This window comes from Poeciliopsis prolifica, unplaced genomic scaffold (genome assembly GCF_027474105.1).
Source record: "Poeciliopsis prolifica strain line A6 unplaced genomic scaffold, Auburn_PproV2 SCAFFOLD105, whole genome shotgun sequence".
Lineage (NCBI taxonomy): Eukaryota > Metazoa > Chordata > Actinopteri > Cyprinodontiformes > Poeciliidae > Poeciliopsis > Poeciliopsis prolifica.
Window position 1 is genome coordinate 350,327 of NW_026562480.1, and position 17,224 is coordinate 367,550.

The following is a 17,224-nucleotide window of genomic DNA, read 5'->3' on the forward strand; positions in this document are numbered from 1 at the left end:
CAGGGAAAAGTTTGAGTCAGACATAAACATCTTCATAGTTTGACGCATTAAAGACTAATAACAGCCAGCTGCTAAGATATCCATGCAAGCTAGGTAGCTAGCTTTGTTAGCTCTATCATGGGCATTTTGCCATGCTTCATTGTAATGTAGCAAATTCCCTCAACTATTCTTTATTTTTAAAGTTTTTTGGCTTTGAATTTTATTCAAAGTGGGATTAAAAAGTCTTAAATTTGATTTGCGGAAACCGTGTTTCAGCTCACGTTCATGCTTTTCAGTGTGAATTAAGATTTAACACATAAGTCAAAAATGCGCCACGAAGAGGAAATAAAGCACATAAAAGTGAGCAAGTCACAGGGCCAGCCAAACTGTGAAATAAAAAATGTGATTTATAGTCTGGAAAATATGCTAAGTACAACCCGATGAAGCAGACTAAGACATTTCAGATCATCTAAGGAAGCTTAGCAGATACATTTTTTGTTGGTCTGGAAAGGATAATAAAACAACCTAATAGTATTTGGTACTCCACTGGGAACCATCATCTACAAATGGGGAAAACATGCAACAGTTGACTCAGGACGGTGCCTGGATTATTAAAATAACTTCTGGGGAACATTGACAACGAACCCAGGAGGTCACAAACGAAACCAGAACAGCTTTTACAGCACAGCTGGCCTCACGTCCCTTCGTTAAGGTCAGCATTCATGATTCAGCAACAATGAAGAAACTGGGTTTTCATCTGATGTCTCTCACTACGTCTGGAGTCAAAGTAACATAAAAATGTTCATGAAAAGAACAACGATGAGACGTGGTGGGGTTGCAGTTTAGATGTGAAGCAAAACACATTTCATTAGAAATTTCAACATATCTCATTGAGAGCTAATGGTCTTTATTCGAACAAAATGTTTTAATATTGTTTGGTAGTCCGACTTTTCTGCCATTTCTCATCATTTATCGACTCACCTGCATTTAGTGCATCACTAAGATGCACTAACATAAATACGTCAATAACTTATTTTATTATTTCATGATAAACAGCTGTCGTTCACTGACAACATGCTAGTGAACGTTAAAACTGCAAGATAAAGGCAGGTAACCACAGCAGCCGGTGAGAATTTAAAGGCTCTTTCTGCAATCAAGTTGTGCAGTATTTACAAAAAAATAATCCCTCTACAAGGGGGCAAATACTTTTTCACTCCACTGTAAGACGATGTGTGGACGTTTTATTCCACACGATGTTCTGGATCCGCTCGCCGTCCAGTCCTCATTTCTGTCGTTCCATAGATCCAAAACAGATACACAAAACCATCAGAACAGCTTAGAAATCCCTCAAACCTGTTTGCTTTGTAATTCCTGCTGCAGCGCTCAGCAACAGGGGCTTTCCAGGGAAAATCTGACGAGTATGGCTCATCGTGTATTGGCAGCAGAGATATTCTTAATATACATAAGCAGTGGAGGGGGATGTGCAGTGCCTGCATTATTGATGGACCGTAACAATTCAGACATTTTCTGAATGTCTGCAGGTAGTTTAGGATTTGTGAAAATGATTCTGGTGTTGTGATTTGACTGAATTCAGTTACAGTGACAGTGACTGAGAACTGCAGAGAGGAGAAAAAAGTAATAACCGATCCATCAGAGGAAAACGCTGCTGACAGGCAGAAAGATCTTTCATATTGAGTTCTTGTTCCAGTTTGATCTATCCTCACGTCAAGATACTTTATATTTAACATAATCTATCAGAATAAGTGATATGTGATACGTTTAAATAATAATGTTTTGGATTTATATCCACATCCTTGTCTTAAATTACCAGCTGCAGAACTTCTGATAGACAAATTACATTACAGCATGATTGTTTGCATGAATTCTTGTGCTTAAGGTAAATATGATTTCTTTGAATTTATGAATTGAAAAACTGCTAGTATAGAGCAGCTTTGAGTTTAGTAGTCAGATTAAGTTTTTGTTGTTGTGGTTTTGTGATAACCTTTTAGCAGAATCTTAGTCCATTACAAAAAATAATGGGCAGAGCATCCACATAGTGAAACATGGTGGTGGCAGTACCATTGCAAAAGCTTTAGGCTCCCAATGTGTGAAGCTGATAAAGACGCACCCCAAAAGTCTTGCAAATATTTGGATATAAAAGCTAGCTAGCAAAGCATTGACCTAAGCGCTTCACCTACAAATATACCTAAAAACAAAATTGAAAACCATATAACTTTTAGCTTCCTCTTCAGAATTATACCCTCCTTTGTGTTGATCTGTCACATAAAATCCCAGTAAATTACATGAAAGGCTGCAGCTGAAATGTGGCAAAAGGTTAAATTGATATTCTAACTGTTGCAAGACTCTGAAACTGGCTTATGTCATCATTGGCTGCAATAAAATGTGTATGTGTCTGCTGCATCAATCATTTAATGGATTCCTCAACAGGCCTCGCTTGTCTGTACACGATGGCTTGGCTTTACCCTTTTTCAGTGGCCTTTTCTTTAGATGTAATGGTCTTTCTTCACGTCTGAGCCTGTGTCGTTTAATTCATGACATCTAGCTTGGGCTTATCCAAAGGTTTCTGGAGGTTGTTGGAATGTTTCTCACACGGTTGCCAAAGTCATGAAATTAAGACATAGTCTGACTTCTCTGTGTAGTCTGGATATCAATCAATAGACAGTGATTAGTTATGGGGTGACATCTCCATGCTCCATTCATCTTGGAAGGAGCAGCAGCTCCAGAAATTCAGCAGAGAAGAATTGCGAGCTCATGTATTAAGACAGGAAACCAGACTGATAAATATTTCAAAATTAAAAATTCCAAACATAATTTTAGTTTTTCAGGTTTGCATATGCCATCGATTAGCTTCTTTATCATCATAAGTCAGTTTTCATGATGTCAAAATTCCCTCTTAATGATAAATAAAATAGTGTTTACCTATCAATAGCTTATATTTAATAACTTAAATGACTTGACTTTTCTTTTTATTACTTATTATTACATAGCGCAATCTTGGAACTGCTTTAAATTATTTAAATTTACTTAAAATAATTACTTAATTAATCTTTTCTAATATCAATTTTGTCACTACTTTGACTACAGAAGCCATTTTTACTAGTCAAATCGTTGTCGCTTTTCTCTATTCTTTAAGTGGTACAAATGACATATGCCTGAGCAGTTTTTGATATCACTAAGTGCCCAAACACTTAATTATAAGTTTCTTACCCTCTAACTGTGACAACCACCTGTATGTTGACTTGAGGCCTATTACAAAGATTGATAGCATTTAGCATAAACTAAGCAGCTGGCTTGCAACTGTTGCACATTTTGTACTCAAGTAAGTTGTAAATGCATGAGTATTTTGAGATGTGAAAAAGTCTCTAAACACTATTATATGTTTCCTAACTTTTAACACTTTAATTGAAGCTAGCCTAAGATTGTTAGCGCTTAACATCAACAGAGCAGCTAGCTTGTTACTGTTGCTATTTTTCTTTAGTTTTGCTGCCCCATTCCTTTATAAACACCTACATTTTAGCCAGTTGTTCTCAGTTTTTTCACTGCTGTACAGAAACTCTTTTATTTAGCTAGACATTTGTAACATTACATGCTAGAATGCTAATTGGAGCTAGCATAAGCTGGCAAATGAACGCAAACTAGGCTAATGAATTAGTTTGCCCGTGTATAGCAGAAGTTATACGGCAACGGAGAAAAATTGAACAAAATTGACACACAAACACACATATCTGGATGTGCTCACACAGATGCCAGCACACACACTTATAAATGCACAGCTGTGGGGTAAATAAGTTGATGTAGCGACTGAACGGACATAAATGCAAAGTAACACTGCAGATGCTTCTGCAGCTCATATTTGTCACTCTACCCATGTGAGAACACATTATCTGCCTTAAATGTTTATACAGGGAAACGGCTGGATGGATCCCTGAATAACACACTCTCACATTCCCCTTCACCAAACTCTATCTCTGTTAGTCAGGACTGCATTTATCCGGCACATCTGTCGCATTCTCATGGGAACTTGCAAACAATATGCTCCAGCAATATGCAAACACTTGTCCTTAGTGGGGGTTTTAGGACTTGATTTTTCAGGTAAATTCTATTGTTAAACTTTTATTTCTCTTATTTTTCTTTTAAATTACATGTGTGACCACCATAGTAATTATAATGTTTTAGTTCAGGGGTGTCAAACTCATTTTCATTTTAGACCATATCAAAACCCTAAAATGTTCTTAAAGGGCCGGATGTATTGAAAGTAAGGCTGAGGCAGCAGTCACTTAAACTTAATGTTTTTGGCCAGTTTTGAGACAAATTTCAGTAAAATTTTTAAATAATGTGAAGATATGTTGATTTTGTATGAATTTTGCAGATTTGTGAAAAACTGGAGGGACTTATTGATGTAATTTGGAGACTCATAAAAAGCTGTGGCGTTCCAGATTTGGCCCCTGCGCCTGGAGTTTGACACATGTTGTAGTTGTTTTCTCATTGCAGTTTGTGAGTTTGGTTTAACCAATAGTTTAAAACCAAAGTTTGACAATTTAATAGTTTATTCACCAATCATTTTTTTATCAATTTGAGAGTCCACATGGTTCTGCTCACGAGCCGCCACAGTTTTATAGTCCTGATTTTGTTCCAGACATCCATTATTTAACCAACACACACAGAAACTCACATTTGGAAGACAGAAATTAGTGAGAGAGTGAGGAGGAGTACATGAAAGAAGTCCTGGAGGATGATGAAAAAGGAGTCACAAGAAGCAGAAAATTGGATCTTTTTTCTCTCTGCTCCTCTGAAGACAATCAGACTGGGTGGGGTTGTGAGTTTTCATCACTCTGGAGAACCACATTTAGCTGATGGACTGTCTAGTTGTCTATTTGGTGGCAGCAGTGAAACAAAAGGAAACCCTGTTGCACCTTAACTAAACTAAACTCTCATTTTGTCCTACTGTACATCTATTTCATTACATTTTATGCTTAAAACTGTTTTAAACATGAAGCGCGAGACCTCTTGAAAAAGGCTTCCAACTTCTGAACTTTGTTTTTATGTGAAAAGGAGACATTAACTGCGATTCCATTGACCCTAAAACTGCATAAATTGAATTTATGCTGATACATTTAGAAAAAAAAATCATGTATTTCACAAATTTTTTTGCACTGGGCCTAGGTGGTTTTTCAGCTGTACCAACATTAGTATATTTTCACGTCACACAAGTCATTTGATCAACAACTGGATGTTACTACTGATGGAAATGAAGAAGGCGACAGGAAGTGGTAGGAGGATGATGGCAGCGCACGTTCATCAGTGACTTATTGGGAGTACAAACTTATTCACATGTGATTTAACTGCATTTCTTATTTAATGAAAACACCACAACTGCAAAATTCTTGAGGAAATCACAAGTTTTTACTTAAAAACTTTATTAATAAAACATTTCACTCCATGTTTTGCACTATTAAAGGAACACCATGACATCACTGCAACCCTGAACTGTTGATATGACAGGATGGATCAGTGCTTTCATTTTGTTTATGCTAAATTTTGTCTCTGCTATCTGAATGTTGCAGCTGAAATCGAGACTCATCGAACCAAGTAACGTCCCATTTGTTATTGTCAACTTTTGATGAGCCGTTTTCAACTTTTGGCCTCAGATTATTCTTGTTCTTCTCATGGAGTTCTGTATACTTTGGTTGTAGCAAGTGGTTATTTTTGTCCATCAAATCCACCATTCATGAGATATTTAATAGTTTTTCTTAAAGGTGACCTATTATACTTCCTTGAACAATTCAGGATAAGCCTAGAGTATACTTAAGTATACTTAGTCTATACTTAAGGATAATTAATTGTTAATAAATAAATAAATAATTATTAAATTAATTGTTAATAAATAAATAAATAATTATTAAGACTAATAATTTTGTGCAAAAAATGTTCATTACTCAAATAATGACATTACAAAATTCTTAATTGACAATGAGATTTTAGTCTGCCAAATCTAAATAAGCTTGCACTGTTTTTCGTTGAGACCCAAAATGGAAGTACAGAAATTGAGCAAAATGTGGGTTTTGCATAGTAGGCTCCCTGTAATTTAAAGCATGCCACATTAAAGGTCACTTCAATCTGATTTATTTTCCCTTCTGATGCGTCTATTCATGTTGCTGATCCTCGCCATGACTGCAACATACTGCTACCACATTTCCAGCACAGTCATGTGCTTCTTAAAATAAATGTAAGTTCCCTCTTCAATACCTTCACTTCCTGACAGGACGATGCTCGTCTCTGAGTAATTATGTGCAAGTGAAAGCTCTTAATGACGGGTTACTATGGCAGTGTCGTAGCATGCTCTCATTAGGGACTAAAGACCCAATTCAGTTTCTCAACACTCATGAAGAGGCTGCAGAAGCAGAGGTCATCCTATTTGTTTCTAGTTTCATTCTGCCTGTGTTGTATTCTCTGCTTGCCTGACCTTGCTTATTATTATACATTTGTGTTTCCAGTCCCTCAGATGTGGGCTACATGTACTGATTCAGGAGGTTGTTGCACACACACCCACATACAGATGCAGGTTAATGAAAAAAGCAAGGTTCACACAGAAGCACATTGTGTCATTTTGATGGTTTTTATGCTCAAATAAAACTGAAGAGCTTCTTTATTGTTGAAAATAATACAACACAGCCACAACGGGAAGCACAGAAAGATGCTTCTATAAGACTCTTCAGTGAAAAGAAAACCATCTGTTTGGTGAATGATGTTGGAAGGTTTTCTTGAGAGGCTTTAAATGGACATAAAGCAACTTTTCAGCCTGTAAACACCTGGAAAAAATGGAGACAAATGCAAAGCAATCTGTATTATATTAAACATGAGGCGGTGGAACTGCCTGCTTAGACTTGTTACATGACTGTTGCTCATTAAACTCCACATTCATATTCATTGCCTTCAGATGCCGGTGTGTCTTGTGGGCTGTTAACTTACTCAAGCGGCGTCCGGGCGGACAGATGGTGTTGGAAATATGAGCTAAGATGGCTTCTTCGTCTCCGTCGACAGGTGACGGTACGTCAGTGTGAGGGAGGTGCAGCTGTCGCCTGTCCTCGCCGTGCTGGTTTTTGCGAGTCTGTGCGATAACTGAGGATGCTCTGCGACACGTAGGTGTGAATGAGGGTGGGATTTTTATCGCCGGCCTTTGTGTTCCCACACATTAGTGGCGCGGGGCTTGAGAGGAGACGTTCGGCGGCTACCGGGTTTGTTTTCGGGAGGAAAAACCTGCAAGTCAACCGCTTGATTTAATCCGTATGCAACGCGACGCACCGGAGAAAGCATTAGCAAGCACTGTCACACTCCTGCACAAAGCACAGCCACAGCATCATCAGTGGTGCAGGATCTATGTTAGTGTCATGTAACCTTCACCTTGTATGGATTATAGTTACTTTAGAAATGATTTTCTGTCTCTGAAGTCTTTCAAACTCAAACCTGGAAACCTATAGGCTCATTTTCATTTTATAATGCATAGCACTTAAAAAAAGGACAGTGTGTACAGGCCTGTTGCAATAAATTAAAATGAGCTTCTGATCATTTCTCTTTCTACCAGAAGCTGGATGATAAAAATTTTCAGTCTGGTGCTTTGGTTTTTAAGGGACAATTTTGTCCAGGGACTTTATAATTAAATCTATTTGTTGTTTCTGTTGTTTTGTTTATTTATGTTTGGATATTTAAAATGTCTTCCTATGTTAAATGTTAATTAGAATTTAAAGTTGGCTGATCTTTGAGGATGTGTTCTTGTATTACCATTATGTTACTTTAAAATTGTCTAAAAGCAACAATACTGTTGTTTACCATAAAAACGTCTGGGACAATTTATCATCCCGCAAAAATTGTTATGACAGATCTGACTGTATAGCAAAAGACTTGAATTACAAATTTAAGAACCCATTTTAATTTTTGTTAATTAAAATAGTTCATAAATTGGATTATTTTATGTAATGTATGGTTATGGCGAAAGCACTGCTAATTGTAACGCGTATATTTATTATTTCAGCTTTTTGGAATCCTTAACATATTCAAAAATTCATCAAACTTCACCTGGAATTGTCCTCTGTGCAGAATTTTGGGATTTCATTGGAACCAAAAGTAGGCGTGGCCAAACACAGCGCCTCCTAAATTGAGTGTCCAAACCACGTTGTAGAGATTTGGAAATTGGTGTATTGGTGGATCCCCATCAAAGCAACAAAAATAGTACAGGGAGGCAAATATTTTTACCATTTCTCAGGTTCACAGACCTTAACCTTTAGCACAAAATCCCCAAGAAGTGTTTATCGGCTTCATCTTTGGTCAGTATGCCGTTGAAGAAGGGGGGATTAAAAGTTATCAAAATGTTGAGTTTTTGAGCATGGTTTGAAAGTATGCAGATCCTGCTGCATACTTTCAAACACATTCTTAAGGCAAAAATGTATCTCTTTATTTCAGTTTTATGTTGTGCGCGTTATTAATTTACTTTCACTTGTTAAGATTGTTAACTTTTAAACCCTGCAGTTCCTGAGATATTTTACTTTTATTCTTGACGTCTCATTTTTGGGCAAATTTCTGAAAAGGTTCCCCAAACGAATGAAGATCATTTCTGTTAACAGACAGAAAAAAACTGTAATTACCGAAAACAGTGTGACTTTAACGTCAGCGCAGGAAATAAGTGGTGCCCAATCAGTAAATAAGTCATAACAAAGGGACTATCTGTGGTCAGAAAACGCTGAGTCAGTTGTATCTGTGTCAGTCTCAGGTCACATCTGCATTACAGTGTGATGCTGTTATATAAAACACAGATAATTTGACAAGAGTTCAGGAAAACAGGAAGACTCTGACAGATAAAAAGAACAAAAACTGGCATTTCCACTTAACCATCCATCTAATATAATAGTTTCCACAAATACCTGTCAAAACATGGAAAAGCAGCATGAACACGCAGACTGATGCACAGATACACTCGGTTTCTTTGCTTCTATCTCGGTTTATCACACGGAAACGGAGCCAGCTGTGTGGTGGAAGCAGGTGTCACTCTCAGCTCATTACCCCTGGCAGAGTTGATCACCCTGTTTGGAGAGCAATAAGACACACCTCGCTGGAGAAATGGAGGGATCAGGGAGCTGCAGGAGAGACGGAGGGCTGGAGGAAGAGAAAAGATGTCGAGGAGGAGGAAAAATGGCTGGCAAAGTGGCTGAAGACAGAAAGGAAAGAAAGAAAAAAGTAGAAACAGGATGTGAAGAAAATGGGATTAAAACAACCAACAAAAGATTCTTTTTTTTTCCCTCGCTTTTTTCAACTGCATTTTTCGAAGTACAAATGTACATTTAATCAAACAAAGATTATTTCCATATCACATTCAGCAACAAGGCAGTTTAAAGTGCTTTACATCACAAAATCAGAAGAAGTCATAAAAACATACAGTAACTAGTTGAGAACATGGTGAACATTACATCAAATTCATCATTACACATAAAATATGTTGGTCGATGTTCCATTTATTATACTCAAACAATAAACAGTTGGGGTTGTAGCCTTGATTTCAAGGAAATCAGTGTTTCAGCTGATTTACATTTTTAAGTTGGACCTAATACCAATTGCAATTATTTAGTAGATTATTATTGTTTTACTATTACTGTCATCATATTTTATTTTACATGTTTGTTATAACACTGTGGTACATATACATTGGCAACAAATTGGTAATTATTCCAATTGTCATTTACAATTATTAGTATTTCTATTGGTGCTGCACAGTGGTGCAGTTGGTAGCGCTGTTGCCTTGCAGCAAGAAGGTCCTGGGTTCAGTGAATAAAATAAAACCTGCTGTGTTGGTGAACTCACAGACAGTTTGTGTCTATTTTGCAGATATGACTACAAGGAGATGCTCCACAACTCCACCTTCTGCTTGGTGCCCCGCGGCAGACGCCTGGGCTCCTTTCGCTTCCTCGAGGCGCTGCAGGTAAAAAGCAAAAACAAAGTGAAGCACAAACACACTGGATGTCACCTTTCATTACCAGAAAGAATCATAATTACCCCTCTAACACGAATCAAGTATATCTCTTATACTGTCAGGAAATTTTCTTTTAAAAATAAGCTGCATGCTGCAGCTTCTACCAGGACAGCTCAGTTTGCCACACTGACCTGAGGAGCCTCACACCTTTCACTGCAGCATGGTGCAGGATTTTGAGGCTTTCTGGATCAGTTAAAACTTGTTAATGCTCTTATTTAGTAATGGAGCAGATTTTCTTTTCTTCCTCCAGCCTCACTTATCCCCCCATTCATCCATTTCTCCACTGCACTGTCCTTTACCTCTCCTTTCCAAACACTTCTGTTCACAGAGTGCGTCCTCAGAAGTGTGCTTATCTCACTATCAGCAGTCTCACACACACATACACACACTGCACTTCACTCAAGAGTGAAATATGCCCTTTTCTCTCCTTCCTCCATTTGTCTGACTCAATGATCCATCAGTTTTGCACAGTCGTGTTGGAGATGAAGGGTGCAGAATGTGGAGGCTTTTGAGCTTTGCATGCGGACGCCGCCCCGCTTTGAGGTCAGCGTCGTCTTTTTGGGTCACGTGCGGCTGCTGCTGCCGCCGCCGCATCTGTGGAGCCCAGGGGCCGGCGCTGCTTCAGACGACACCTTTATGACCCGAGAGTGACAGGGCTGTCATTACATCAAACTACCAACACACAACACCTGTTCCCTGCAGCTCTCCGCCCATCCCTCCGTCCCTCTGCCAAAGGTCACATTCAGCCTCACTATCTGCCCGCTTTTCATCTGTTTTTAAGTCTGTGTATCCACTTTCCTTTTGATCTTTTTATTTTTTATATTCCCTTTTCTCCTCATCAATCCTGCAGCTCACCACCTCTGAGTAATAAACTCTCCCACTCCTGATGTTACCATTTCAAACTGAAGAAGAAGAAGAAAATAGCCACACACAAAGGCTATTAGTTTCAAAGAATTAAAACGCTTTGAGCCCGCTTCGTCTCATTGATTTATTTTTTATTTATTTTTTATTATTTATTTATTACTTTGCGGCTCGTAAATGATTTAGAGATCTTTTATGAATCAAGTAAACACACACCAACCAAGTAATTAAGATATTCTTTTTAAACATCTCAGACTTTGTACGAGTTGCTGCTGTGGGATCAAATGTTGTATAATTTGGTGTTTTTTCTCAACTTTATTTCTTCTGTTTTCACTGCAGAATAATAAACCACAGCGTATCAATAGATGCATGTTTGCTCTCTGGGCCTATATATTGCTCCTGATCTGGGTGTACACACGTATTATTTTTATTGATCAGGTATTGGGTCAGAGCTCTTGTTTTATATTGTGTTGCTCTGATCCCAGCATTTGAAATTTTCTTCAGGCGTGGATAATGATAAATAATTTTAAGTATTTGTATTTTCAGAGTTTATTTTTGTCTTGTCTAAAGGTTATGCATCCGTTCATTCATACATCTGTTTACTGTCTATTTACACATATGTCTGCCCATTTATGCATTCATCCATCTGTCAGTTTATCTATCTGCCATCCATCTTTCTATCCAGCTCTCTTTCTCTCTATTTACCCATTCGTTTTTCCATCTATTGAGTTTTCTGTCTCTAAAAAGATAACTTCCTAAGCCTGGCGGTTGGGGTGCTTATTGTTTTTGAGTTAAGAAATGTTTAAAGTTGACAGAAAATTTGAAAATATATTTTGATAATTATGTGTTTTTGGAAGATTAATATCTGAACACCAACCATAAAATCTTAAGAAAGGAAAACATAAAACAACAACAAATAAATAAAGAATGCTTTGCCTGATGGGGACACAAGCAAAGCCTGGTGGCCCGCCAGGGTTATAATACACTGGGGCAAAAAAACTCTGTCTGTTCATTCATCCATTGTTCTGTTTGTCTTTCAAAATTGTCCATCCTTCATTCATTTTCATTTTGTTTTATTAAAATAACATTAAAAATGTTTTAACAATAGGAACCTTGAATATGAGTGTTTGGGAATGTCCAACATTACTGACTTTAATGGATTCAACCTGGAAATTATGGGACTTTTGCAAAATTCTCATTTTGTGCATTTCTGTACTTCCAGTTTTGTTTCTGTTGCTTCTAAAGGTAGTTAAAAAAACATCCAGCAGTTTGAAAAACCTCCCGGAGTTACATCACAAATCACCAGGCTCCCCTGACCTACGAACCCCAGTTAAGCTACCTTGTTACCTAGCAACCCCAGCGGAACTCGGCCCGTCACCAAGCAACCAAAACTGGGTTCCAGCAGTTTTGGTCAGCTGGTGTTTACAGCTTCCTGCTGGAAAAGACAAGTGTTTCGTTGTTGACTGTGCATTTGTTTGCTGCCATTTTCTCATCTGAGTGTAAACGCAGAGTTGGGGGGCGTGGCCAACAGCAGCTTCTTTGGGTTTAAAGTCACAAGACGCCCTAAAAGGAGCTCAAAAACCAGAATTCAGCAAACTAAAATCTCACTATCTGAGAATAATTTTGTGCAAAAAAATGTATTGAACATGTTTTCTACAGCTTTGAACATATCCAAACCTTGGTTCACCTTTACACTTCTTCCCCCATATTTCATACTGAGGAATCTCATAAACATGAGCAAGCTTATTTTGCAGAAAACCACATTGATGCATAACAGATAAAAAATAAAAAACATGGCTTCCCTCTTTGCGTGTCTCAGGCTGCGTGTGTGCCGGTGATGCTGAGTAACGGATGGGAGCTTCCTTTTTCTGAAATCATCGACTGGAACACGGCCGCAGTCATCGGCGACGAGAGACTCCTCCTGCAGGTAACGGCTCATGTGCAGCTATTGCACAAAATCGCCTCCTGTGTCTGTCACCTGAAAGCTCCCAACAAATCAGCAGTCGAACCCAAACCTGGGCTGTCAGTCCGATCCTAGTTTGTTTCGCTTTAGGATGTGGTGGCTATCAATAAAGAACTCCAGCAGCATACAAAGTCCCTCAAAACGTCTCACAGTGCCTCACGTTGTTATGAGAGGGCAAATAAACAGACCAAGCCAATGAATTTGGTTGGAATTGCCTGTGCTTCATAGGGAGAAAAGTAATTATATGCCCATTAAATCTTAATTTGAATGAAGTACGTGATAATATTGTTTGGCATGAGGAACTCGGTGTGTGCAGCACCGAATGTGTTTAGGCCATCCTGGATTATTTTTCTAATGTATGTTATGAATTAAGATATAATGGATTGAGTGGCTATGTTTTTATTGTTATATTAAAGTTCATATGATTAATAACTTTGTGCTACTACTTAATGATAAAGCAGTAGAGAAAATGCTGCATATGCAGAGCTTTGAAATTTTTTAGGCTTATTTTTTGAAGATCCAGTGCTTATTTGTAACCTTTAAAAATTCTTTTTGTTGTCTCATTCTTAAATAAAATACATCCCCATGTTTTCTTTTTTAAATGATACATAACTATTGATAATTATTTATTTTATGGTTTAGATATCTAAAATACTAACTCCATGCTATTATTTTATTTCTGTTGACCGGGTTATGAGACACAGTGGAGAAACCTTGAACTGCTACTGCGCCAGTTACTCAAAGGTTATTGATAGGCAACCAGAGAGCGAGTGAGTCAGTTGATACATCCTCCAGATTACTGGGATTATAGGTCAGTTAATATTGTACTTACTGCAATGCAACAACACAAAATCTTGTCAAGTGATTTTGGTCTCGTTTTAGTGCAAAGATCTCAGTAAAGTTGAAATAATACAAACTCACTTACAAGGAACTTTTTAGCAAGATATAGAAGCTTGCTTTAAGTAAATAATTTATTTAATATTGACGAAAATGTACTTGTACCATTGGCAGATTATGTAACTTGTAACAAGACATTTTTCCCATGTTCTAAGTTAATTTATCTGCCTATGGAACAAGAAATTTTTCATCAGTATTAAGAAATTATTTATTTAAAACAAGACTCTATAGCTTGCTTTGTCTTATTTCAAGTCTAATAAGATATTTTCACAAGAAACAATCCAAAAATACTTTGTAAGATTTTGTGTTTTTGTAGTGTGATTATTCTGCAAGACATCCTATTTATATTATTAACGTCTCAATCACAATATATATTCTTATTGATTCATTGTCAGTTTTATTCACAAACCAAAATAAAAACTCTCCAAGGATCTTTTGAAGATTCTGCTTGGATATTTTCCAGCTAATCAACACTTCAGACCTGATGGGGTTAAATTTAAAGGTGAAGTCTGACATTTTGGTAAATACCCTATTAGTTTTCTTGCTGTGACCTGGATGTGAAATGAGAGTTGGTGCTCAGCAGGCTTGATCCTGCCATCTCGCTCACAGCTAAAAAAGCAAATTAAAGTATCTCCCAAAATGCCAAAGCCTTCCCAGAGTTAGAGAAATGAAGGCTTGACTCTTGACCTGAGCTGAATCCTGAATGACAGGACTTGACCTGCTGCTTCAAGCATCAACATCTCAAGTGTTGCTCAAAGGTAGAAACAGCAGCTTCATGAAAAAACATTATTTTTTGTCTCTTTGTTATGGTTTCAAAGCTTAACTATTCCTTTCCCAGCTCTGAAGTTAAACTTTCTTCAACTTTTGTTACATTTACAGGCTTTCAAAGTCACAAAGAGAGGAAAAAAAATAGGAAAACCTTAAATACCGCCTTAAACTACCTGACACAAATGCCCTTTTCCACTAAGCAGTACAGCGCAGGTCCATTTTACAAGTTACAAGATATATAGGGGTCACATTTGTCGCTACATCTATTTTATTTTATGTGATTATGAACCACAGATTTTAAGTTGAACTGTGATACATCACATTCTTGTCAGTCAGTCTTTCTCCATTTGAAATTGACTTGCTTTTGCTGTTGCATCAATCTAAAATAAAACTCTGGTCTTGGTTCGATTGAAGTGAACTCTGGTGCGGTTCGAATTCATGTCAAAAGCCAAGCCGACTGGAGACCGCAGATTAAAATGCAGAGCATTCTGGGTAAATACAATCAAAACAGACATGCTAGTCTAGCGCTAACAAGAGAAATGACACGTTTTTTTTACCAAAGACAAAAAAGGATTTCTGATGTTACTCCATTTTTGTTTACACTTTATAAAGAAGGAAGTTATGCTCAGGGTCATATTCAGAGGTTCTCTTGTTGTTTCCTTCAATAGTTTTTCATGCAGCGCCACCACAGGTGAGGAGGGGAACAGGTTTTTCAATTACCATATTTTCCAGACTATAAGTCGCACCAGCCATAAAATGTATAATAAAGAAGAAAAATACATATAAGTCGCATTTTTGAGGAAAATTTATTTGATAAAATCCAACACCAAGAAAAGACGTCATCTTGCCATCAAGTACAGTCTGCTAATGTTACATGACAAACAGCGACCTGAGAATATTCCTGGTAAGTTAGCATAACATATTAAAGTTATTCAGATGACTATTACTAACATGCTAACAAGTTTACCAAACCATCCATGTCACTCCAAATCACTAAATCGAATGAAATCTTCATCCTCGTGTCGCTTTTAAACAACTCTGCTAACTCAGAAAGTAGAATAACACAGACATCTTGCGGTTTAGTGTGAACATAACATGTGATATGATATTATGATGTGTTAATTTCCACACATAAGTCGCTCCGGAGCATAAGTCGCTCCCCGGGCCAAACTATGAAAAAAACTGCGACTTATAGTCCGGAAAATACAGTAGTTCGGTTCTTTTGAAATCAAACTGCAGCAGCTGAAAATGTAACAAACCCAATCAAATTGAATCTACCAGACTATCAGGTGTGAAAAAAACCAAAAACCTACTGTATAGTAAAGTATATTGTATAATGTCCTGTAGTTTGCTTTTCATCTGTTGAATTTCCTGCCTGTGTTTGTGGCATCACTGAGCTTTGTTTGTTTTCACAGATCCCGACCACGGTGCGCTCCATCCACCAGGACAAGATCCTGTCGCTCAGACAGCAGACTCAGTTCCTCTGGGAGGCGTACTTCTCCTCTGTGGAGAAGATAGTGCTGACCACGCTGGAGGTGAGGAGTCGAGGCACGCATCCAAGCATATGCTGCGCACACAAAGCCACCTGCTCCTTTGGCCTTCTGTGTCCTCCTGTTCTCTTCCTTTTTCATCAGTCGTTCTCTCAGAGGGCTTTAGAGTCACTGCAGACTCTGTAATAAAAAGCTGGAGTACAAACAGAAGGCCAGGCTGAGGTTTAAACACAGGGAGAATGGAAGTACTACACACTTTGATAAAAAAAAAACGTCTTAGTAAAATGATGTACTCTTCATTTAATATTTAGTCTTTTTGTATATTCATTCAAAATATACATAAAAAAAATTATTTTCTAGGACTTCTCAGAGCTTTCTTGTTAACTTGACGACTTTAATCCAGTGACCTTAAAATCTTTTAGTGCACAGAATAATGTTTTATAACGCGCTATCAAACTGAAGGATGGCAGTTCTCTACGATGATGTGTCAGGGTCGCTTTAGAAAGGAGGAAAAGAAGTGAATGTATGCCAAAAAAAATGACATTTTGAGAATAATCTCAGAAATTTCCTAGAAAAAACAAGAAAACTTGCCAGCTTCGAAAGTCAAAAATTTGCGAGAAAATAACTGTTTTGAGATAAATTTCAGAAATTTCCAAAGGTTTTTTTTTAACTCAAGAATTTTTCAGTTTTTTTTTTAGAAAATTTGCTAAAACCCCCCAAAAAACTCAAATGTTGATTTATTTATTTTTTTTCCCCAATTTTCAAGCTTAACAATTTTTTTTTTGTATTTTCTAAAAGATTTGTGAAAGTAATCTCAACATTTCAGAAGTTTTTGACTTTTCAAACTTTTTCTCAGAATTGAATTGGCAGAATTTATTTCTATCCACCATGGCCTTGATAATTTTTAAATAATCAGTTTTTTATAATTATCAAAGGATCCTAGCAGCGATTCATAGCTTCCAGGAAGGTTTCAGAAAGATTTTTACTCTTTTCTTTGTCTGCGGTTGATAGAAATGTCATAAAGTACAGGATAAATCTCAGTTTTAAAAAGAAACTCTCAATGATACATTTTTACGTCGTAACATTTTGCAGAACAAAATGTTCCAAATCTGCTGAGCTCAAGTTAACATTGTTGAAAAACCTAAATGAAATCCTCCAATCCCAGAAAGTTGAAGGGTCGTTTTAAGTGATGCTTCAGGTTTTATCGTCTGACGGTGAGTCATAGCT

The 17,224-nt window shown here is 37.4% G+C and overlaps 1 protein-coding gene across 1 annotated transcript in view; it reads left to right on the top strand.

Moving 5' to 3' along the window:
• Positions 1–17,224, top strand: part of ext1b (exostosin glycosyltransferase 1b) — a 138,621-nt gene that overhangs the window by 89,508 nt on the left and 31,889 nt on the right. Inside the window, exons 2-4 of the mRNA XM_055023714.1 lie at positions 9,874–9,967; positions 12,699–12,806; positions 15,923–16,042. Coding sequence (XP_054879689.1) covers positions 9,874–9,967; positions 12,699–12,806; positions 15,923–16,042 — 322 coding nt within the window. The remainder of the gene's footprint in view (positions 1–9,873; positions 9,968–12,698; positions 12,807–15,922; positions 16,043–17,224) is intronic.